Genomic DNA, 25,741 nt, shown 5'->3' with positions numbered 1-25,741 from the left:
AGTAAACATGGCGGACTTATCGAAAGATTACGACGCAGTTCACGCTGTGCCACAACCAATCGGTGAAAGCACAACATGGTCGCGGGCAGCACGCCACAGAATAGCCAATTGCAATCTTCTCCACGGAGCGAACAGGGAAGTGGGAATTTTTAGAGACATACCTTTTGATCATTTTTAAGGGAACTACTGGATGGAATGTCACAAAATTTGCAAAAGCACGCTCTCGCGCCCAAGCACCTGCCACTGCCTCAAATTTGGTGCAGATCCGTCCAGCGATTTGGCCTGTAGCCGTGTGCAAAGTTTTCCCCATTCAGTCTATGGGGATAAAAAACGTTTTGGGACCCCCCCTATAACTTTGCCCCCCCTGGACCAAACATCACCAAACTTTGCAGGACAATTTAGAGTGGGTCATATACTTATTTTGCAAAGATTGGTGAGGATTCGTCCAGGGGGAGCGAAGTTATAAGCTGCCCAAAAAGTGCTCTTCCTATGGAAACAACAACTTAACCTTAACTACACGGCCACTACCGTGGCTGTGTCATATATATATATATATATATATATATATATATATATATATATATATATATATATATATATATATAACAAATTCATACCCTATGAATTTGTGTACTCATAAAATCCATAATAAATCATGGTAAACATTCACATGAAGTACATATTAAAATGTTCACAATTCCTTTCCTCTATACATTTGACCTTTAATCTTTGGGATTATTATCTGCCATTTGACTAGTCCCCACAGTACTGAGAATTTACTAAATCCAAAGTGCCAATAGTGTTGCCCGATCAAGCCTTTGTTGTTGCTAGTTTTACTTGTTTAAACATTCTAAAATCACTTTCCAAACTGAGTATAAAGCCATGTGCACGGATTCCAAGTCTGTGTTTAAACAATAACTCACTTTTAATTGTGTCGTAACTTCCAACGAACTGCCCCAGTTTTGTCATGTATGGAGGTCCCCTACTTGGACACAGTGTCAGTACATGTCTTGGTGTTTCCATATTATCTTCGAACCTACACATACGACACTCTCTGTTCAGCCGGTAATCTTGCATGTGCACCCTGCAGGGCTAGCAATGCAACTGGGTTGTCCGTAGTTTCAACATGAAGGTCCCAACCACTGTACTGGGGAACTTCAGGAGGTAGTGGTGTGTCTTAAAATAGTAATGACCAATACCCAATACATATTTGAAGTTATATAGGTTTTACAAATGTGTGTAATTTCCCAGCCAGTCCCGCTGTTTCACTTTGTTTTTGTATACAGCCTTCAGGATCTCAGGCCTTGTACCCCATTCAAAATCTGAGGACCATTCTATATTTGTAAAATACGCCTCGTTTAGAGTAACGTAGTCCTGGTGGCTTCCCCTTTCATATATCGAGCCCATGAGTTGCAGCAATTGGCATACAGGACGATTTCTTGATTTTATGTATAATATGCCCCTTTGTATGAGTGCTTGGCTCATGAGAGACACTAATCCCAGTTGTAATCTAAAATTGGCCATTGGCATGGTGTTTGGCAAACTCATGAGCCTCCTTCAGAATTGGCCCTCCACCACATTTAGCCATGTCAGGTCCCTCTTGTCCAGTGTATCAAGTCCATAGAGAATGGCTGGTGAAAAGATCTTTTTGTGGAGTTTTAGGATCCCCTCGAGCGAGTACCCCGCTGTTTGTTTTGCAAATGTATTAATTAAGCATGTTAGTTGTCTACCCTTTCTCTTTTTGCTCTCACCTATGGCTCTGTGAGCCCCCTCCACCGATACCCCCAATCCCATGTATAGGTAGCTATTAACAGACTGCACCTTGTGTGAATCAATCTGCAGGCCAACCCTAGCTATCTTGCTTCCTGAAACGACCATCATTTTTATCTTGCCCATGTTGATGGGTAAGTCATTCTATTTTGGGTATTCTAACAGTGGGCCTCCTTACAACCCCGGCGCTAAACCATGGTGCTATTAGCACCATGGTCCATGCCGGGGTCCGCCATGGTGAATGGCGGAATTACCGCCCCATTCCAAGGTTGGCGGGGCGGTAATTCCCCATTCACCATGTGTCCTTCCCCATTCCCATTTTTGCCCCATAGGGCTCAATGGGAATGGGGAAGGCGCTAAGTACGGTGCCTCAAATTGCGGCACCGTACTTAGCACTAAGGTCCCTTTGCGGCACCCTACTTTAACGGCTGGTAAAACCAGCCTTAAGGTCGGGTCCCGCAAAGGGACCTCGTAATCAGGCGTTAAGGGTTTAACGGCGCCGACACCTTTTACGGCGCCGTTAAACCCTTAACGCCAGGGTCGTAATGACCCCAGTGTCTTGAATTTTGTTTTCCACACCCCTTATTGTGTGGTCAAGCAAGACAAGGTTGTCTGTGCACAGTAGACTAGCTATATAGTTGGAACAGATCTTGACTGGACATCCCTCCCCCGCCAATAGCTTTTCGGGCAGGTCAACCAAGTACAGGCAGAACATTAGGGGTGCAAGGTTACACCCTTGTCTGACATCCCGGTTTACTTCCACCAGGTTAGCCATGAGGCCCGAACTGTTCAGACGCACTTGCACACTGTTCCCTGTATGGAGTTGAACCAATATTACCAATAACCATTCTGGGCAGCCCCAAGATCGCAACTCTTGCCACTGGGTAACAGGGACTTAAGGGTGTGTTTTAATATTATTGATGATACAATGCTGCATGGTGCAGGGAGTAAAAGTATTTTATTCACCTTTCTAGAAGGCTTGGTAAGGTTCAAGATTCCAGGAATCCACTGCAGATTTATAATGTTAATGTAATGAAGGATCCTCAGAAGCCAGAGTTGCAAGGCATAAGCATTTACTATACATATGGAGGCCCTCCTTTCCAGACTGTCAGCTGACAAACTGCACTTACACGAGACCTTATATAGCTCACTGTTTGGAACCTTGCATGATTCCATGTTTCCCAGGATACAGGTAAATAGGTCATGAAGTTACAGACTGTAACATAGCAACCAGGTAAACAAGTGTCCAAACGATATGTGTGCAGAAGTAATCATATATCTACAACGACAGTTAAAACATATACTAGTTACTCGTATTTACTCAGCCAGCAGAGGCTACCCGCTCACCTAATAGTCACGTGATGCCCGGCCCATCAGTTTTTCTTGTTGTTTTGACGGGATCCTTCTTTATGGGGCCAACACTAATTCATACCTATGAATGTAAAATGCAATGTACAGCTGCAAAATCCAGAACTGTTGGCCATGCCTCAGCTTGTTAAGCCTATGCACTCTTGATTACTACATAGGGTGCCGCCCAACCCAACAAATGGACACAGTAAAGTTTATTGCTGTGAATATACAATTAGTTCAAGTGGCTGTCCGCTTCAAAATATATGTTTTACATTGTTCCACAGAAAGACAGACGTTTTAGCTAACAGCAATAAAGAGATAAAACGTAAAACACAAACATGAGTGAGAGATCAAAAAAGTATTTTATTCCTAAAGAATCCATGACAAATGTTTAATATATTTCAGTAATTAAAACCCAGAATACGAGTGCATAAGTAAAATACTTCATATGGCCCTTGAGCATATTTTTAAAAGTAGCTTCATCAAATTCATACACATTGTGAATAAAACGTACATCATTATAGTTCATAAAAAAATTAATTGCGTGATAGACGTAATATTGTTTCAAATAAAATGGATCCTGGTCTTATCCCCGTATTTGATCAGAAATCATGAGAGCACTCATTAGCCATAGAAAAAACATCCCGCTGCTGATGGTTCAGCAGAGATCAATCGGATCAACAGTAACTATACCAGCGGGACCCCATTTCTGTCTTGCTTGAGCCATAACGGATTCCATTCCATGGAATGAAAGACTTTAGCCAAGTCCAGGAAGGCCACATGTGCGCAGCACTTCTGGCCCTAGTATCTTTCTCGATTATGGTCTTAAGCAAGAAACAGTGTTATATTGTGCTCAAACCTTTCCTGGAACCTGCTGGGCAGCCCGTCAAGATGTGATTCTGAGTGGCCATTCTTCCAAACGTATCGACCAGTGTCCCGCAAAGCCCTCCTCTCTAGCCTTGACACCCTGTGAAACCAGCTTCCAAAAGGATGTGCCATTAGTTTCCCTTGCCCGTCTTCCTTTTCCAAAGCGTTTTGTAGAACTGTTTCATAGCATTTAAATGCCAAGCACTGAGCTTTCCCCTTTAAATGCCAAATACTGAGCCTTACCCTTTAAGTGCCATGCACTGAACCTTACTCTTTTAGCTTCCATGACCAACATCCACTTTAAGGGTCTATGTCGGCATCATGTCATGCGGGGTCCCCGCCGTACTGTCTGGAGGGAGAATTTGATTACAGAGAGATATCTTGTAGATGGTTTCTGATAGCTGATCAAACAAAGAAACTATTCTGCACAAAGGGAAATCGCTTTTTTGGATGCTCTCACACTTACTCTGAACTTCATCATTCAGGAGCACAATGGCCACTTCATCTTTTCCAAAGGAGAGAGCTGGACATGGTTATCTTGTGAGGGAAAAGGCTGTGTGGAGGGCCTGAAACTAAAATGGCAGACGTTGACTTCTAAGGAAAACCAGTACAAAGTAGTCAATGAATAACTTGGACAAAATTGCCATTATCATGTTTTCATTCAACATTTAAACAAACACTTATATCGCGAAGAATTGTGCGATTACACTTTCTTCTTCTGAGCTACAGACCACCTAGAACAGACCTTTTAAAGAGCAGTCCTGTGCATAATGTTCCGGTTTGGCATGAAAGGCCATTTCTTACAGAGAGGCCCATCAGGCCAGCCCGAGGCCATGTTGTGGGCCCGTTTCTTGTCTTGGTGGCCTCTACAGCTGGTAGTATTGACCAAGTACTTTTAAAATGCTCCATGTGTCACACTTTGTTTTCCAGAATTGCAACCGCAGGTATTACCCTAATACTTTCTCAAAAAGAGTCATGAATTGCCATTTTCGGTCTTTGGTGCGCGGTTTTAGCCCCAATGAAATACTTAATGAATATGGTGCAGGTGTTGACCCCAAAGATTCCCTATGAGATATTGTAGGTACTGAGCCCATGAACCCCTGTCCAAAATGAGGCCATCACGTAATTATTTTAATGTAATCTATAAAACAATAGACAACAATCATCACCATTTGATATACAATAATACACTTCTAGCGAGGAAATGCATATAGCCTCCACATAACCGTTGATATAAAAATCTGACATAATTTACATCAATTACAAATACTATATAATTTATACCTAATCAAAAAAATGTGTCTATAAAGGGCATTAATAATCCATCCATATCACTGCAAGGACTACATTTTTACATTCTATTTCTCATGTTGTTTCCATTGGAATAAATCTAAGTGACCAGCAAACTTACAACCTTGGCTAACATCAAACCGCATAAAAATAAGCAGAACGTCATGGTTTACGGTTCAGACTGCAAACCATTGGGATTCAATAACGTTGCATGTTCCTCATACCATTAACAACAAAATAAATGCATGTTTGACTCTAAAACACTTTGGGGCCGATTCATGGAACAAACGTGCGCCGAAACTCTTCGCGCAAGCAGGCGCAAGCAGGCGCAAGCGGAAAAAAACAGGCGCACGCGTGCGATTCATGGAAGTCCCTGCGCGTGTTTACCTCGGGATGTGTGCCAAACCCGTGCATGGCGCATACGTCACTGCAACATCCCGAAAGACGTGCGCGACGCGCACAGTGAAAGCGCACAACCTCTGCGCATACACTAGAAAGTGGGCGGAACACGGGGCGTAATGCGCGGAATGGGGAACAACTCGCGAAAACAAGGGCGTAACTGGGGATGTACTGCAGGGAAGCAGACGGAACGCCCACACGCACCCGAACCACACGTATTCATGGAATCGAATAGGGCAAAGCCACGCACAGCGAAAGACACGCACAAGCCGAAACACGTCCGCCACACGAAGGCAGGCGGTAGCGTCCCTGCGCATTACAAAAGTGGCAACATACAGCAATCGTGCGAGCGGGGCACGTGTATTTCGGGGTTGCTCGGGAAGTCACACACGCGATTGAGCGGGGTACGTGTATTCCGGGGTTTCGCGGGAAGTCACACACGCGATCTGGCCTGGGGGAGCAGGCTACGTGTATATCGGGGGTTCACGTGAAGTTATGCACGCGATCGGGCCTGGGGGTGCGGGGCACGTGTATTTCAGGGGTTCGCGTGAACTTTTTCACGCGATCGGGCCTGTGCGAACGGGGCACGTGTATATCGGGGGTTCGCGTGAAGTTTTTCACGCGATCGGGCCTGGGGGAGCGGGCTACGTGTATATCAGGGGTTCGCGTGAACTTTTTCACGCGATCGGGCCTGGGGGAGCGGGCTACGTGTATTTCAGGGGTTCGCGTGAACTTTTTCACGCGATCGGGCCTGGGGGAGCGGGCTACGTGTATATCAGGGGTTCGCGTGAACTTTTTCACGCGATCGGGCCTGGGGGAGCGGGCTACGTGTATTTCAGGGGTTCGCGTGAACTTTTTCACGCGATCGGGCCTGGGGGAGTGGGCTACGTGTATTTCAGGGGTTCGCCTGAACTTGTTCACGCGATCGGGCCTGGGGGAGCGGGCTACGTGTATTTCAGGGGTTCGCCTGAACTTTTTCACGCGATCGGGCCTGGGGGAGCGGGGTACCACTCACCGTCTGCCTTGCGTGTAGAAGAATGCGTAGCCAACACCCGCTGTGAAGTAATAGCGTGTGAACCCCAACGGATGGAAAACACACGCACCGCACGAAAAGCACGTACAGAACATAAAGGCACGCGGGATCTCCAAGCCCTGCCAGGGCAACGCTCGTGCGCAAAACGTCACAGACGCGCTTACGCTGTAAGGGCCTTTGGTCCAATGAAATCGCGTACGCGTGCTGACGCGCTTACGCGCTAAGGGCCTTTCCTCGATTTTCACGCTGACGTGCAGGATTTTCACGTGCCAAATCACTCCGTATCAAGCTGGCCACGCAAAAACACACGGAAGACCACGCTCCTCCCCAGAAGGCCGAATTACTGCCCCCCAGTGCCCCGAGTAGCCTCCCACGTGCCATCTGCTGCTGCCTGCCTGCCTGCTGCCACCATGGCCTGCCATTTGGTGCCTGCACATCAGCCATCTGCAGGTGTCCAGTTGCTGTGTCCACCCCTGCTGGAACAGAAGACTCCTGACTCGGATAACATCGCTCCACAGCCCAGCCCCAGGACCCAGTTGCCCACCCACTCCTGCCCCTGGGGTTGCCATGTCGGGCACATCCACATCTGGCACCAGTGGCAACCCCCGGCCAGAGGGGCAGAGGGGCACCAGCTTCACTGCCACCGAAGTTGGTGTCCTGGTGGAGCAAGTCCTGGGGCAGTATGATGCCCTCTTCAGATCGTCCCGCGCCAACAAGGAAGGACGGGAGAGGATCTGGGCCGACTGTGTGGTTGCCATCAACGCGGAGGGGGTGGCAACCCGCACCATCCAGAAGGTCAAGAAGCGCTGGGAAGACTTGAGGTCCAGGACCCTCATAAAGGCCCGGCGCCTCATGGAGGGGGGCCGGGGCCGCATGAGTTCCATCCAGATGAGGGTCCTGGAACGCGTACACCCAGCGCTCCACGCCCAGGTCCTTGAGAGGGAGACCCGTCTGGAGTTGAGCGGTAAGTGGCCAAGCATTGCTGTGTGAGACAGGGCATGTTGCAGTGTGCTGGTTGTCTGATACCTGCCTGTATGTGTGACATAGGCCATGTACGCATGTATGTGTGCAGGGACATCATGGTAATGCATGTGCGATCAGCAATGTGTGAACCGCACGGTCGTTGCATGTGTTTAAATGTGACATGGGGAGCCCTATGCAGATTGTACACATGAGAGCATGGCAGTCTCTGTTCCTGGACATGGGTGGGGGTGAGGGATGGGTGCTGATGCCAGGTACATATATGGTATCCATGTCTGTGTGCCTGACCTGCGTGTCTGTGACTTGTGAATGCCATGGAGGCATGACACATGTCTGTGACAATGTACAGATTCACTGATGCAGCCTAGTCATCCTTGTATCCACTGTGATTGGGGTGTACGGGGCCAGATGGATGTGACTGAGGTGAAGTGTGTGCATGTGATAGGCATGACCCATGATGCATATGAGTAGCATTACATTGTATGTTTCGAGAGTCCATTGACATGTATGGAAATGTCCATGGCATGCACCATGACTGTCACTGTGTGTGTTTTGCCTGGACTGACACATGTGTTGTGGGGGGACATGATGGAAGTGTACTTTGACAGTGGCACTCATCTGCTATTCCTTCCTGTCTAGGGGACCATTGTACAGTACCCTGATGCTTGTGTTCTATGTCTCCTTCTACGCAGCGGCTAGTGAAGAAGAGGGCGGAGACGGCGCTGTGGAGCAAGGCGGCGGGGATGCCCCCACGGCTGCAGCGGAAGGGGTGGGTGAGCCCCCACAGGGGCCTGCTACGGCGGTAGACGGTGAGAAGCCATCCAGGTTGGTGGTTTCCACAGAGGAGGAGGAGGCCGCCACTGAGGCGCACGTGTGGCCTGGTGGGGGCATCCCTGCTGGTGCAAGTGGTGCAGTCCAGGGGCAGGGGCAGGAGGCAGCACAGGTCACTGTGGAGGGGCCTGTGCATGTCGCTGCCCCTGACCCTGTGGGTGCACCACCATGCACCAGCAGGGATGCCCCGTCCCAGGCCCGTCCGCAGGTAGAGGGGATGTCCATGTCATCTGACTCCCCTCCACCTGCGGACGAGGGGACCCCTGGCCGTATGGAGAAGGTCCTGATTGGGGTCGCGATGCGCACGGCTGTGATTTGTGATGCCGTGCGTGCTTCCCAGGAGGAGCACGCACGTCATCACGAAGAGCACCGTGCCGACGTGGCCCAATTGGGATCGTCCATGTTCGGGGGTTTCCTGCATGCGTCGGCCAATCTGGCGGCCCTCTCCTCCTCTGTGGAGACTATACGCCAGTCGTTCTCCTTGCCATCTTCCGGCCCAGATGCCACCAGGGCCCCCTGTGGACCTGCCCTGACCAATGCAGCCAGCTCGGTGGGGATCCCATCCCTGCCAGAGTCGGGAGTCAGAGGTCCAGCAGGGGTGGACACACCAGCAACTGGACCCCAGCAGATGGAGGATGTGACGGCATCATCGGGCAGGGCACGTGCACGACGGCGTCGGTGGTTTCCATCAGCCTGGATGCCGTCGTGCTGGCACAGGCAGTTGCGTCGGAGGCAGCAGCAGGCTCAACGTGGGAGGCATCATGGCTCGGGGCCATCAACATCAGGGGTGCAGGCATCGGCCGGAGGGCAGGAGAACCCTGGAATGGGAGTGGCTTCCGTGTGGGAGCGTTTGTGCCAGCAGATAGGTGCGGAGCGGCAGCGGGCAGAGGAGGAACGGCTCACAATGGTCAGGGCGGAGGACTCCATGCGGAGGGCACTGAGGCGGGCTGAGTGCCTCGAGGGTCTTCGCAGGGAGTTGGAGCTGGACACTGCATTATCCCTGCGGGACCTCGGGGCCAGGGAACATGCCTGCCTCCAAGCCATTGAACGGGAGTTCGATGATACCCTGGCCCATGACAACAACCAGTGAGCCGTCGGACTAGCCCGCTGCCTTTGTATATAGTTATATAGTTAGTGGTAGGTTTCCTTTAAATTGTTATTTTTTTATTTGGTTGCGATTGGACAATGCGCTTTTTTGTATATAGTTCAGTTTTTAGTTAGTTGACATAGTTAGGTTTCATTTGGATGGGCTCATGGACCCGGGATTGTCTTGTAAATAGTTCTATGGATTTTTTGATTTTTTGGATTTTTTTCATGGACATTCATCTTCTTTTTGTTGTTTTGCTTTGTGGTTTTTCTCATTTCATTTCCATTCTAGTTGATTTACAATACATTTTTATTTTCATCCTTCAATGTGTCGTATCATCTCATTACTTTCATGAATATCATGTTGGGTGTTTTAACATTCACTTGCAGCCATTGTTTGTGACAGACATGTGTTCATTTGCATTATTTACATTGGGTGTGTAACATGTAATTGCCTTTGATATGTGGGTGGATGTGATAGTTGGTTGGGCCTTTTGGCAGTGGAGGATGGCCATTACGGACATGATTGGGGATTGTTGGGACCCAGGTGCAGGGGGGCATGGATGGGACATGGGCGAGGGCCTGGTGGAGGGTGCCCCGCAATGCTGGAGGGTGGGGGTGCAAGGGGAAATGAGTTGGACATGGGTGGGGGCCTGCTGGCAGGTGCCCCACAGTGCTGGGGGGTGGGGGTGCAAGGGGACATGAGTTGGACATGGGTGGGGGCCTGCTGGCAGGTGCCCCACAGTGCTGGGGGGTGGGGGCGCAAGGGGACATGAGTTGGTGTTCATTAGTTCAAGGAGACATGTGCCTTTGCTGGGGGGCATGCCCATGTTGGGTGGGCTGCCTGCGGGACATGACCAGGGATGCAGGGTAGTCCCCTGTGGTGTGGGCTGCCTGCAGGGGCCGTGGAGGGTGTACAGGGAACACCTGGGAGGACCCACACTGTCAAATCACGTGTAGGACTCCCCGGCACCCCTGAACTACACGTACCCTGATGGAATTGCGTGTGGAACTTCCCGCGCACCCCTGAAATACACGCGCCCAGGCCAATCGCGTGTGGAACTTCCCGCGCACCCCGAAATACACGTACCCTGCTGATATCGCGTATGGAACTTCACGCGCACCCCAAAATACACGTACCCTGATGGAATCGCGTGTGGAACTTCCCGCGCACCCCTGAAATACACGCGCCCAGGCCGATCGCGTGTGGAACTTCCCGCGCACCCCTGAAAAACACGCGCCCAGGCCAATCGCGTGTGGAACTTCCCGCGCACCCCTGAAATACACGCGCCCAGGCTATTCGCGTGTGGAACTTCCCGCGCACCCCTGAAATACACGCGCCCAGGCCAATCGCGTGTGGAACTTCCCGCGCACCCCTGAAATACACGCGCCCAGGCCATTCGCGTGTGGAACTTCACGCGCACCCTGAAATACACGTACACTGCTGATATCGCGTGTGGAACTTCACGCGCACCCCGAAATACACGTACCCTGATGGAATCGCGTGTGGAACTTCCCGCGCACCCCTGAAATACGCGTACCCTGCTCGCACGGGGCCAATCGCGTGAGGTACTTCCCGCGCACCCCAGTGATGCACGTAGCCCGCTTGCTGTGCTGGTACAGGGTTAGCGCAGCCCTTTGCGCTGGATTGGGTATGTTGATGGCTTTTCCCTGCGCGGGAGGCGTTCTTGGGGGCGTAACTGGCGCTGCTGCAGGGTCGCTGCGCCACTGTGCGCCACGGCTGGTTTTGGTGGCTGGAATCCATGAATACGCTGTGCGCGGAAATGGATTTCAGCGCACGCGGCTGGCGCAGGGATTCGCACGCGCACACTGTGCGCCAGCCGCGTGCGCCACTTGTGCGCTGAATTCTATGAATTACCCCCTTATCTCACCCGCATTCTGTCAAGGCATTGGAAGACCACACTAATTTTTCCATCTCCAACAAAAGATAGTGAAATATCATTTATGTAATTAAGATCCTTGCTCATTGATTGTCAATAGTTGACAGATAATAGTTGTGTGTTTTATGTTTACATTTTTTCTTCTCTTACTCTGTCGTGTTCTAATGCTTACACTGATAATGTCCACCAGGAGTTTAATGTATTAGGGATATGTTTATAATGTTTTGCGATTATGCGAGTATTATGTTTATAATACTGCTTTAGACACTGTTTCCTACATTCTCTTTGCATGAATGAAATAAAAAAAATATAAACAAATAGTTGACAGATAAAACCCATTTATACAATACAATCATATAAATGAAAGTAACTCTTTACAAGTTCCTTTCCTTAAAGCATATTTCTTAAAGACACTCGTTTCCTGTTTGGAAACACATACTGAATCTGTATTCTTGAGTTGGATACTTTTCATGACAACGCAATCGAAAAATGCAAAAACCCAGGAGGCTATCTCAATGTTTATTAAAAAAAAAAAAATTAGCGAGAGTATCCTTTTGCAGTTATCCTGAGCAATCCCATCCTTAAAGTCAATTGCATAACGAACGCATATAGGTTCCACCAAATACCCAACCATACGAGATGAGCAACTGAAATATCATGTAAAATGGACAATAGGCTTGCCGCCGACAAAACTAATTTGCAAGCCATTGATCTGGTGGCACAACAACCTTTTTAGAAATTTTAATTCAATTGCATTCAAATCTTTTAGGTGCGAGTAACCCCACATCCAAGCCACATACCGAGTAATGTCCCTAGAGTTTGCATCGTAGATTTTCAAGGCAGGCAACACAACATTCCCTCCATAATTAGTGGAAAAGCTTAGAATGATTCCATTAGCTTGATAACTCAAGAAGGCAGATTTGTTAATATGGGGATTCTATTTGATGTTATCAAGAACTCGAAAATCCAGATAATAAAATGTTTGAACTCTTGTCAGCACTACCCCTTAATATAAAATGTACACATTTTAGCTTGATTTCAGGAAACCACATCAAATATGTGTTTTGCACTTTTCCATAAATCCCTTATTTTTATTAATGAACAATTACAGTTGCGTCATCCTCCGTCAGGATGGCCATAAGGAATGAACAGACGACCCAACCTCAAAAGTAGGGGCTAACAAAGTTGTGTTCAGATTTTGTGTACAGGTTGGGCTAAATAATAAATGGGGATGCAAAAAGCAAGTAATATGCTTTAAATCAAAGTCCTTGATGTGATTTCACATTGGAGTCTTCCGTATTGCCAAGCAGGCACCACTCCTTTTTGTTAGCGCTTTAAGTAGTCTTCCCAGTGCAGATTTCAGGCATGTCTGAACCCTTTTCCTCGAAAAGGTCCTACTCTGTTAATTCCTATCAAGCTGGAAGGAAGGATTGCAGCTTCCCTTAGAGCAGGGAATGGCTCAGGCTGGGCTGACAGCCTCCTGGGGATCCTGGCTTAGCTACCTGTGATCCCAAAGATTCTTTGGTTTGGACCTGCTCAGTCACATATCTCGTAGGTTCCCTCTTTGCTGCTTCGCCACCAACTTCTCCGACTGTCAGTTAGTCCCTCTCATGCCTCCCCACACTGTCTGGGTACTGAGATTTCCCCAATGACTTTTTATTTATCTCCCTGTTGCATGTCTCCCACACTCTCTCTCCTACTGTCTCTTTCAGGTGTGTGATAATTGGTCCATTCTCCCATACAAAGTTTCAGGATTCATCTCTAACCTATTTAGGCCCTTTGTCTTGATCTCTTTCCCTCTTCTGGCCTTCTCTTCCTCTAGTGTCTTTCAATACCAGTCTCCATTTGCTATTTCCTCCTCTAGCTCTTCATCCACTTCCTCCTCCGAATAAACAGTGCTCTCCCTCTTCTCTTCAAGGGCCTATGTTACCACCCCTTTCTCAGTCGCCTCTTCTAGTTCTGGGATGTTTATTTCAACCTCGACTCTCTGCTCTATAACATCCTTGGTATCTCTACTAGCCGTCTCTGTATCGCTCCTCTCCGAAACATACTTGATATTTCTACCAACCAACTCCTGATTACTCTTCTCTACCATTTCCCTGATGTTTCCTTCCTCCAGCTCCTTGTATCTCTCCTCCTCCCCCTCCTTGATCTCTAATGTATTCTTCTATATCTCTACACCAACCACCTCCTCCACCAAACCTCCAAGGTCCTCATGATTTTCCCCACCCTCCTCAGATTATTCTCTCAGCACTGTGAATGAGTCAGTAGTAAGACTCAGACACAAAGGTGGCATCATTTTAGGTAAAGACTTGTATTAAATAATAAAAGGATTGAAGAAGGCCTCTCTTTCCCTATGTCTAAGAGGGAATTCTCTACGTCAAATGAAACTAGGGAAATTGTCAGGCAGTCTGAAAGTTTAAGGTTCGTCACTATTGTTTCCATAAACCCTATTTCTGACCCTACAACTAATACTTTAAGATACATGTGCAAGGTAGTGTTTGTGTTCATAGTATTGCATCTTTGGTGGTGTTTAAGTAATGAAGAAAGTCATGTTCCAAATTTCAAAGTTCTGAGGCTAGGATGGTGCTGCTTTCCCCTAGAGTTGTTATTCTCCTTTAACATTGTTTAGTATGTAACCCTTGTACACCCTCTTGGCATCCTGCCACCTTCAGGTCTTATAAAAGTGGGGATCCATTTTATCAGTCTTAGAGTCGTAGGTTTCCTGCCTGAAATTTCTTGTATGGGCGGAGCCCAAACTGTCAGGAAAATGGTTGGCTTGATCTTCCTCTTATCAAATTATGAGATTCTTATAAAGTGTTTTCGTTATCTCCGTTATTGAAAATGTAATCCTTTTTATGATTTGCCTTCTCACACGGGTATATATGTTTTTGACTTGCACAATATTATTGTTTTGCCTTGGTTTACTCCCCTACCAATTAAGCAGTTGTCTCTGTTACTTCAGGGTCCCAGACCCTCCCTGTAAAGTGCAGGTCCTCGACTCCCACAATGGCGTTATCTCCCTTTAGTTCACTCTCCTGACATGTAGAAAACATTCTTGAGCTTTCCTTATGGTCCCAGACCCTCTTGTTGAGGTGCGGGTCCTAGACTTGCACAATAGTGCTGTCTTCCCTTGGTTCACTTTCCTGCCAAGTAGACAACTCTATCAGGTTTTCTTCAGGGTCTCTTCATGGCTCACTTGTTTAGCCCTGTCCCTCCTCGGACCTCGTGCAGCTCCTGAACAACCTGTGTACCTGTTTCTTCTCTCCAGGTCGGTATGAGTGTTCCCATGGCTTCCGCTGCTTTCCTAGAGGCTCCGGTAGCTGTCTGGACTACGTTGCAGTCGACAGCAGTTCATTTGGACTCTGCGCCTTCCCAGACGGGTGTCCTTTACCCAGGATTGTTCACCGGTGAAAGGGGGGCCTGTAGGTCTCACAGTGGTAACGTGAGGAGTCTGGGAATCGGGAACCTCTCTCACACTGTTCTCCTCTGTGCTCTGGTTCCCGGGGGCAAGCCCTCGTCTTGCTTTCCGCTTCCCAGTTTGTAGCTGAGGCTGAATGACTTTAAAACTCCTGCGAAGAGTAATTGTACTGCTTTGGTCCAATCACTGGTCTCTTTAGTCTAGACCACTCATTCTGTTTCTCAGGCATAATGCTTGTACTCGTGGTGCTCCTCCTCATCCCAGTACTAACCATGAAGTTATGTCTGGAAGTCTTTGGATTCTCATAGTTATTTACCAAGCCAAATAGAGTAAATTGGCAATAAAACCTGTCAGTTCTTTCTGAACAGGTATAAGGATGATCTATAGAGGACAAAGGTGTAGGATGTATTAACTCGGTTACACCCTGTGTTTTCTGATATTGTTTGTCTTTAATACCACAGGGAAACTTCTTCTCCACATAACCCTCTCCCTGTGTAATACCTGCAGGGGAGTGCCTATAATGGGTATTTGCTGTCCTGGAGTTCTGGGAGATGCCTCCCCATAGGGAGGAAGGAACAACATCCTCAGATTCATCACACCACATCCAACATCAAACTTCCAGTCCTCTGCTTTTGACATTTACCACCAACCTTCTGCCATGCTTCATTCTCTTCCATAGAGTCTCTTGACAACGCTCTTTGATCTTTTGTCCCTTTCTCTCCAAACATCACCTCCTTACGCTTACCAATCTCCACCAGGGCCACTCCCCTCTCCTGTCTCCTTTGCCAATTTCTCTCCAGCTCTGTCTGTACACTTTCCTACAACTCTCTCCAAACTCCTTCCTTCTTTTTCTCCAATAATCATCCTCACTTCCAAGCTCCCCACAGACTGGTCAAGGCTGTAGATTTTTATCAGGCCTTTGCCCCGCCTTTCAGCCTCGCTTTGGGACAAGTGGATGCATGTGTATCAGCTGGCATATGCAATTGCTATTGAGCTCTGCCCCCTGGAAGGGCTTACAACCCTGGCGGTGGGACTTGGAATATGACTGCCCCCCCCCCTCTTGGGTGGCCGTCCCTCTGTCTGCCACACCCCGGCCCTGCCTTCCTACTCCTCCTCTGTTAGAGGGAATACCAGTGTGTCTCTACAAGTAGCTGGTGCATGTGATGGCAGGTAGGTCCCTTCCCTGATGGTGGCTTCCAGTTCTGAGGTGCAGCATGTTGATGACTGAATGCCTCCCGCATTCTACGGTCTGGTTTCTGTCCCTCTCTTTGCAGATATACAAGTTGTTTCTACTCCCACGCTATGGAGGCCGCGTGTGTAGGCGCTGCCGGCTTCCAGGGACCACTGCTCATTGACTCCCTAAAGGGGCCACCTACTTGTCCCACTATGTCTACTAGGATACAGGGTAGGTTTGGAATGATCCTTTAGATCAATTATCTGGGATGTGAGGTGAGCATAGTAACAGGGGGTAGTAGTGACATCCACTAGCATATTATTCACATCTGCCCAATCCTGAAACCTATATCTAAGATCATAAGGATCCATGCCAGCTCTTTGAAATCTCCAGCAATACATAGGCAACTATGTGCAGAGGGCTGCACCTCAAGTTCCAAGTGACCTTCACACACTTGATCTTTGTTAGTAAATTGGGCAAAGTGGTTTGAAAACAGAGAATCAAATGTGTTTCCTACAAGAAAAATGTCAACCAAGAGATCCCTGTGGAATATGATCCCCCCGCACAAGGAATTGATGGAAACAACTGTTGGTTGATGGTAATGTTAAAAATGGGTTGGGGATGAGAAAGGAGGCAGCTCGGATTGTATTGAGCTTTTAGTACAAATTGATGGATCTCTTTACAATACAAAAGCACATATAAACATACACATCTCCACGCCCTGCAATCATTATGATGTGATGTGTACATGACTCCAAAGGTCATCCCGGTTGAAGCAGAAATGTTTACTCTTCCCAAATATAATGTACACAAAAAATGTGAACCCTACTTAACAGCCATTGGTAGACAAGTCAAGGACTTACTGCTAAGCTCAAAGTTAAGTACGCTCACATCTTGGCAGGTAAGACTTAATTGTTCATCTTTCTAGTACTAGAAAATGCTCAAAGATGTAGTAGTATCAAAGATGTAGTAATAAGCAATATATAAAAAACTATTTATGATTATTTAAACTGCACAACGACTAATTTAGGATCCTACTATGCAGTGCCTACCCTTATCGGTGTGTTATTTGAATTTTCTATTTAAAAAATTGTGAAATCCCATATCCCCAAGCTAACAATCCTGTGCCTTCGTGGCATTCATCAAAGCTTATTTTACAGATCGCGGTCTTCCTCTCATTCCTCACCTCAAATGTTTGTGACTATCCACTCTCCTTTGCTCGGTTCTCTGTTGTAAAATGTGGTTTCAGCAATGAAAAACGCAAGACCAACAGCAGCCTTAACAAGGAACTTTATTCTTTTATACTTTTTTTAACTTGTCAATGACTTGACTGTGACCTACAAATGTGGTACGATCTTCTTTCTTTTATTAAGATTATTTAAGAATCTGGGTTCATCTCACGCTTCGTCACTGCTTGTCAGATATTTTATTTTATTCTGTACATGTTCTGACACTTTATTTTTTCCAAATTTACTATATACCATTTCAACTGAAAACATTGTAATTAATGACAACCTATGCATTTACTTGTTGTCCCTATTCTTCACAGATGTTGTTGTATAGGTGAATGTCAAACCATTTTGTTTTCACAATAGCCTGACAATTCAAGGGCATTAGAAACATTTTCAGTTTATGGAGACTAATGTGATGTTAACTTAAATATAGAACTATTATAAATATTGATATTCGAATGAAGCAATGATCAAGTTGCCTTGTAATTTTCCCATAGTGACACATTTTCTTTCTTCAAAATATGCTGATTTAATTAAGCCAGGAACATACTTTTGTGTAGATTTTAGAAATCATTTCCTTCCACATGTCCATAATTTTACTTAAACAAACTAAATTCAGGCATCCTAAAACAATCAAAAATGATACATTCGTATTGGTTTTGGAATTAATTATGTAATTGTAGGAAAATATTGTAGAACTCATTAAGGGAACTAGGTATGGGTAGTATAGCTCAGCGGGTGCACGATACTATAAAGACGACACAAAGCAACACAGTTTCGAATCCCGGGTCTGCGCTTAGAAACCTCTTCAGTATTAAGCGCTTATAAATAACCAAATATATATAATCTCTGGGCTGAATTCACAACCGTAAACTTTGTGTTGGTGCCTTTTGTGGAAAATACTGCACATTGTAAGCTCATTTTGATGTGTTGCTAATAAATAAATAGATCAAAAGAAATCCATAAATCACTCGGATCATTTTTAATAACTACCTAATGACACAAAAGGAAGTAATGTTAATCTCAGTATCGTTGATAAAGAAAACAGTTATGCAGGTAATCGAAAAAGTAGTTTGGGACAAAAGCTTCAGAACTCATGTCTTAGAAAAAGTACAACGGGGATGATCGGGGCGGGCACAACATTAATGTTATGTTATATGCCTATTACTTTCACTGTCATTCAGAATTCTGTTGATACTCTTGTTCAAGCTTTAAAATAAATTGATGAAGCCTTTAAAGATGCATAGCTTTTTTTCTGTTAAAGTACTAATTACAATTCCGTTTATATGCAGCTATTCCACCTGTTGACGGAAAATGGGGATGCTGGTCAGCCTGGACTGCGTGTGTCAACAAGAGTCGGACCCGTCGTCGCCTTTGTAACAATCCTGCACCAGGACCTGGTGGGCAACCATGCCAGGGCATGAATATTGAAACAGCAGAATGTTAATGGAGCATCAATTTCATCAAAAGAACACACCTCCGGTAGGGTCCTGCATTAGGAATTGATGATAAAAGACACTGATACATAGTTTTTGTAAATGTTTTTAGTAGTTTTTCAATTTTTTTCCAGTCTGTGTTATCAATAACGAAAACCGTACAGTGATGAGAGCAAGTTAAGATATGCTACGCTATGCTGACACCAAAGAATATAGCGGCCAATTCACAAAAGGAAAGCAGTAGACTTCCACTTTAGAAGTGCACTGTAGACATGTTTTGTTATATTAATAGGTGTTTATCAATTCTACAGACTTCCAAAATAAAAATGTCAACGATGATCCGCATTATGCACTTTTTCCCAGTTTGTGAACCTACCCGTAGACTTTTTATTTCTAGAGGATGAGAGCAGTTGTGTTCTACCTCCCTGCATATTTTACGTGAACGACCACGAAGTCCCTTGGATTTCATTTGCAGCACGTTGATGGAGAATGCCTTCTCCAGCTGTGTTTATAGGGAGGGCACTTGTATTTGCTGTGGGATAGCAGTCAGTTTCAGATTGTTTAATGTCACATTATTTTGGGCCTGTTAAATTGCTCAACGTGCAGATTGAGAAATGGCTCCAGATGGAAATCCCCATTAAATATACTATTCATTTATTGTATTTGTTGGGTATTTATAGTGCACCTATACAGCCAAATGGAGTTGCAAGGTGCATCAAGACAAGAGGTGGGGGGAGAAGGGAGTAAACAACAAAAACACTCCTTCAAGGTCTTTAAACATTAGGAATGTGTAAATTCAGTAATGAGATTGAGGGGAAGGGAAAAGGAGGAGGGGAGGTGGGAGGGGAAACAAGGAAGAAGGCCACCAATAACGTTCCTACTAGGTCATGAGACAATTCAGAGTGTGCAAGTGCATTAACAGAACAGAGGGGAGAGGGGGAGGAGAGGAAGTGAAGTGGGGATGAGCAGGGAAGAAGGCAAACAATAAAGTTCCTACTAGCTCATTAGACAATTTGGAGTGTGCAAGTGCATATGACAATTATAATGTGAACTGACTTGGGCGAATAAATGCAAACAAAACATTAATATCAACTGTGCGATACACATCCTGTTTGTTCTATTTATTGTGAGTGTGAAATTATGCTTTTGCTTTCCAGTCTGTGTGGGTTTACAGCTCAAGCTGCAGTTTTCAATCATGGAATCTGACCGTGCTTTGCATTCTTTCTTTTGCCAGATCCTGGAGGAACCCGAAACCCTGTGTGCTGCTGTTTTATTCGTGACACTGTTGGTGATGGATGACTTTATGCATGAAGGAAAGATGGAGATGGTGAAGTGATGACACTCGGCGCTTGATGTCATTAATATTGCATAGGGAGAAGCACCCTGGATGGTTCCTATTTTTGTCTCTTGCTCTACTAGTCTGAAGTGCAGTGAAAAATTGTATGTTTTGTCTGGATTAAGATCCTATACATCAAGAATGTGTGCTGCATGAACATTAAAACCCCCAGTGTTCTGTCAAAGACCTTTTAACTGTTAACAATAAAAAAAAATGAAAATGTTGTTTTTCATATAATCTCTGAAATTATTGTCGAATCTGTGTTTGCCGTTCATCAATGCACCATTTCCGTGGTTTCTTACTCCAAATGAAGCAAAACCTGCAGGTGCATCTTTAGACACAACAAATCATTGGTTAACAAGACTATTGATTTGGCCGCAAAGGCATGATGACAGACTGTAACCCTGACACTTTGTAGCAACCCAATTGGTTATCCTGGGACCTGTGGGACAGCTTGTTGGAGATAAATCCCCTAAACTAGGCTATGTATGTCCTGCAGGTCAGTGGGTCATCCAAGGCATGGACTACTCAGCCTTTCACTCATCCAAGGTAAATACTATGCTTATATTTGTGTGGGAGTGAAACTATTTATAAATGAATTAGTAATATTCTCCTGGCACATAGATGTTAACCTATGCTCTTGAGAAGGTGTTTATCTCTTAAAAGGAAACATCTAAAAATAGACCCCTTGAAATCAGCGGTGAAAAATAATTTACATGAGATTTGCTCCCTTGAAGAATGTTGTCACTAATCCAATCTTGACTTACCTCATCAATTAAAAGCCTTCCTAGGGAGTGTTGTGAATGCTTTGTTCTAGCCAATAATAATGTAATGAGGCACAACACTGAAAGTTCCTCCAATATCCCATATCCCTTCACCCACCATGCACTGTGGTCCGTCCACAATTATATCGCCCAACTACATCATCCCACTCCAGGCACTAACCTTCACCAGCACACTGCTAGACTGGACAGAACCTGCATTCCCTTTAAAGATCCACAAAAAAATGCATTTAGACACCCATGCACAAATGGTGTTAAGTGAAAACATAGTTTTAATTATACCGAGCAGTCTTTCTAAATCAAACTGTCAACCACTGTGATGCACCTGAGTGGGCACAGGAGAGAGAGGAGAGAGAGAGATGTTTGAGGGGTTTAAAGGTACCGAATAAGAATACAGCTGGGGTGGTGATGACCTTGCGAGAGGTGCGGGGTGCAGAAAGTGATATTTCCGCATTTTAAAAGGACACTTAAACGGCAGAAAATGATTGGGTTTTTTTGTGTTCAGTTTTTAAAATGCAGAAATTATCACATAGAACCGCACAAATGCCAATGCACAATCACCAAACATTTAGGTAAGCAAACGTGTGCTTTCTCACTAACTATTCACACCTTTACAGCTACAACTACTACACTTGACATTCCTACCACATCATACATGCTGCACTTCACACAATCCCATTGTTTCCACTGATTTGAGTTACAGCAAACAGTAGATCCTGTACAACATGGGGCTCAGTCGACCTACAGGGATTAATAACAAGCAGACCTTGGCAAGAGGGTCTTCACAATGGGTCGTGAGGGCACGCAACGTGGCCAAGTGTACAAAACTGCCATGACAGAAAGCAGATGTATGCCCCTGCAATGACCTGGAAGACTCCATATTACGTGGCAAACTGAATCATTCTATGTGTCTGTAGTAAGCGGACCTTTTCCTATTAAGGGAGGAAGCTCATCTCTTTATGTCATGGTACATGTTCCCCTCTCACCATACAAAAATGCATGTGTGTGCATTCTTCTCGTCATTCCAATTGCTCAGCAGTCTGATCTCATTACATGGTGAGTCCAGTTTGAGAAAATAGAACTGTCTGGAAATGTTTTTCTTCAGGAAGCCAAAAGAGGAAATTAAGAGAAACATATTCAAAGCTTGCCCAACAGTAGCTCAAATTGTCCTGGGGTTCCCAGAAGTCAAGTTCTCTTTTTTTACCACAGTTTCCCAGTAACAGAAAGCCTTTACTGTCAGCACTGCATAATTACAATCTATTCAGATGTGTGAACTTTGGGGAAAAAGAAAGCGTCTTCTGGAGCAGAGATGGCTCTTATAAAGACACTCCACACAAGGGTTCTTTCTAGATGGAGTCTTGTCCGGTGTTTATTTATAACATTTCTGACAAAACGCAACTTTCAATTAAACAATCCAGTTAATGCATTCTGAAATTCAATCCAAATAAGTGTGTGTCAGTTTATTTAAAGGGAAAAGAATAAATAAATAACAAAGTGGAGGGTCCCATCATGTTATTTAGTTGCCAGTCTTTATTAAATTACAGGTTCCAATTTGTGATGCTACATGGTGCACCTCTTTCTCAGGATTTCCCGTAACATCTTTGGGTGATAGCAAGTAATCATGTTTCAAACATTGAACCATACACTAGCAGCAAGTGGCTGGTTTCCTGTGTATGGGGAAAGATGGAGTGGGCAGTATTAAGCACGGTGATTTTGATGCTTGGAATGCAATGTTGGATGCCCTATGTGTCTACTAGTCTAGGCAGTTTACACAGCACAGTCAAGAACCACCAATGTGTGGGATGCTCCATTGAGTTACTACTTTACTCTGCCCCCATTTCTCTTGTGGCCTACCCAGCTGTGGTCCCAATAAGGGTCCTGAACCGCTGGGTTGCCTGGTGGGGCGAGACCTCTCAGTATTCATGTCTAATAGAGTCTCTGGAGCTGCGTGGGAGGGGATCGATGGATTGGTGGGGGTCTACCCCCTCACACTTTTACCAGAATGGGGAGCCTTGTAAAGGGGGGGTGGTGTTACAAATAGACAGGTTAATGCTGTATTTGGCTATAAGTCAAGACAAGGTCTCCAGAGTGGCTAGTGGTAAAGCAGATCACACTGATACATTTGACATGGCAGTCTGTGCTGTATTGGTGAAGTTCACAAGACAGGAGTTATAGAGCAATCTCTTTCCCCCAATCAAATCAAATCCTGCCAACAGTTGGGTGTCAACAGATACTTTGGTAGAATATGCACACATGAGTGACAGGAGATTTCCTGTAGGTGGTTTCAGGGCAGTGCTTACTGACCTCTCTTCTTCATGACATTAAATAAGCTATGCAATAAATCTGAGGCCAGAATGCTGAACACTATGACATGTGAATAGGTATTGCCTCTACAACAGGACTCTCATATTGCAATCTGACTTGTGGAAGATGCTTTTTAAATGTGTACTAATATTTGACACGAGGGCGCATAGGGTGAATTTACAAGGTTTTGATTCTTTCAAGTTAGGCAATGTGCTGGAGCAACTCATTGACTTGCTAGAAAAAGAGATGCAAGTGCACAAATTTGGATCATCTCGGGTGTGCACATGTGCATCACTAGCATGAATCCGAGAATGAAAGGGTATTCTCGTTCATCTAATTGCCCCTCCCATATTCAGCACAGCAGTACAGCCTCAGTGGGGTGCACAATTTTTAGCAATTTCATTTGAAACCCTTGTATGCTTTTGCTTTCCCTTGAAAATGTGCGTCGGTATCTTGTCAGAATGCAGGCAGAGCTACCACTGAGCAGTTACCCCCAAGAGTTTGCAGGAAATCCTGGTCTTGTGAGAGAGGAGTATGAGACTGCTGAAGAGTGTTCAGGCCCCAAAGATGTGCCAAAGTTGCAAGAGCTGCTTGCAGACTGAGGACACAAGGAGTTTTGCTGGGCAGAGTGAGTGAAACAAACTCCAGGGTCTAAGCTGGCCATCCCTGGCCCACTGTAAAGATTATCTGCAGGAGGGATAACTCAAGAATAAATGATTGTTCAGAAAGCCCAAGCTCCTCAAATCGTTTTTTCTGTCTCCCATATCGCTTGGACCATTGTAGCTCATTGCACACATGCAGACAGGCAATCTGGTTCCCTCATTTATATATAGAACCCTCATCATTGCATTAAACGTAGTAGAAAAAAGGATTGGCAGGCTTGTGAGGAATTCGACCATCCACACAGGGAGTGTGCGCTTGCCTGGGCTTTTTTGAAGTTTTGCAATGAAAATGAATGATGGGAGATCAACCTCGGAAAATGTGTGGGGCTAATCCGCACACATTTTCCTCTGCTCACTGCACAAGAAACACATAGTCATGTGTGCTCCGGGAGGACACAGCCTACAGGCGCAGTTCTCCCTTTCCCATTTAGCTGGAATGTGACAGCCAAGGGTGCATCAAAGTATCTCAGGAAGGGGGAAGGCATCACCTTCCTCCCTACATGGCCAGCCTGAGTAAAATATCAAAGGCTCCATAGAGCCGCCCTTTCTATTGTCTGAGTTCTGCTGGTTGCAGCGCATACTTATGAGAGTTACTTGAAGCAGGCCTTCGAAGGGGCTTGTTCGATGAACCAACAAAAGGGGACAGGAAACCCAACACCTCTTTGATATGCAATGTGTCAACTTGAAACTAGCTCCCACCCCTCTGTATGACGGGCAGTTAATGGCATGTCTGGGACAACTGCTTGCAGTAGGCAACCCCTGCAGGGAGACCCCCTTTCAAAGGGAAGAAGTATGTGCCACAACCTTCAAGGGAGACCTACGCTTTGATCAGAAGCCACAGAGAGCTCAATTAACCAGAGAGACACTTTGATCCAAAACAGGCAGGAAGAAGGGTGGGTCTTAGTAGCACATGTTATCACCCGTTACCTTTCCTGTTAAAAAGCACTCTGGTTGTGACCTCACGCATAACAGAAGATTGTCGGTCGGGACCCAGGATTGGTTCATTAATGTAGACTTAGCCTGCACCAATCACTAGGACCTATTTGGCTTTAAAAGAGAGCTGAGCCCCTCACTTAGCAGATCATCCAATGACTTTGAAAGGAGTAAGAAGGAATCATTTGGACCCCGGCTGAAGGTGAAGTCTGTCTTACAGCTTCCACCAGTGAAGAATGGCCAGGATTTCCAAGAGGGAAACAAGATCCCTCCCCTAAACATCTCCCAGGGAACAGAGCGAGATACCAGACTCAGAAGACCCATCCAGCAGCTCCAGAAATGGTGCCCAGCCAGCACACAGTGTGCCTTGCAAGTTTCTGCCTACAAGCTTCCTAGGTGGGAAGCGCCAGAGTCTCTGAATAAAGGGCAAGGTCATTGACTGCGAACACTATCCTCAGCTTTGGGCTGTCCGCCTTAAAGGAAGACATGAGCCCTGAGAAGAATCTAGGAGGAGTGCCAGAAGAAGCATCAACGAGCATCCATCTTTTAAGGACATTTTTGAGGCTGTTGAGACACCTCGACCAGCGTTCCAGATTCACCAACCAGCACAGAGACAAGGATTCTTGACCCTGAGCCGCCATGTAGGCCAGCCTGCAGCCATCCGGCAGCCTCACTTGCCGAACTACCTGCCGCCTGATACCCGCAGCTATCTCCCATCTTGAACTCTGTCACAGGAGCTGCAAAGCGTCCTGGAACAGACTCAATGCTGTCAAGCATTAAGATCATCTCTAGCACCACTTACATTGTGGTTCTGTCCCCCTCGTCCTTCCCCAAATGCCCTTAGTGACATTTACAACCCCATGCTCCCTTGGTGCTAAAACCAAATAACCTTGAACAGTTAAGACTTTACTTTATAACATTTGTATTGCGCAGCCATAGACCCGTGGGTGTGA

General features: G+C 46.0%; 1 protein-coding gene across 1 annotated transcript in view; it reads left to right on the top strand.

The window, feature by feature from the left end:
* C9 (complement C9) overlaps positions 1–20,344 on the top strand; it is a 189,477-nt gene extending 169,133 nt beyond the window's left edge. The window contains exons 11-12 of the mRNA XM_069627168.1: positions 18,628–18,817; positions 20,006–20,344. Of these exons, the coding sequence (XP_069483269.1) occupies positions 18,628–18,782 (155 nt within the window). The 3' untranslated portion in view covers positions 18,783–18,817; positions 20,006–20,344. The remainder of the gene's footprint in view (positions 1–18,627; positions 18,818–20,005) is intronic.
* The last annotated feature ends 5,397 nt before the right edge of the window (positions 20,345–25,741 follow it).

The sequence above is a fragment of the Ambystoma mexicanum genome, chromosome 6p (genome assembly GCF_040938575.1).
Source record: "Ambystoma mexicanum isolate Mex_15411 chromosome 6p, UKY_AmexF1_1, whole genome shotgun sequence".
Lineage (NCBI taxonomy): Eukaryota > Metazoa > Chordata > Amphibia > Caudata > Ambystomatidae > Ambystoma > Ambystoma mexicanum.
This window is presented reverse-complemented; position numbering and strand designations above follow the sequence as displayed.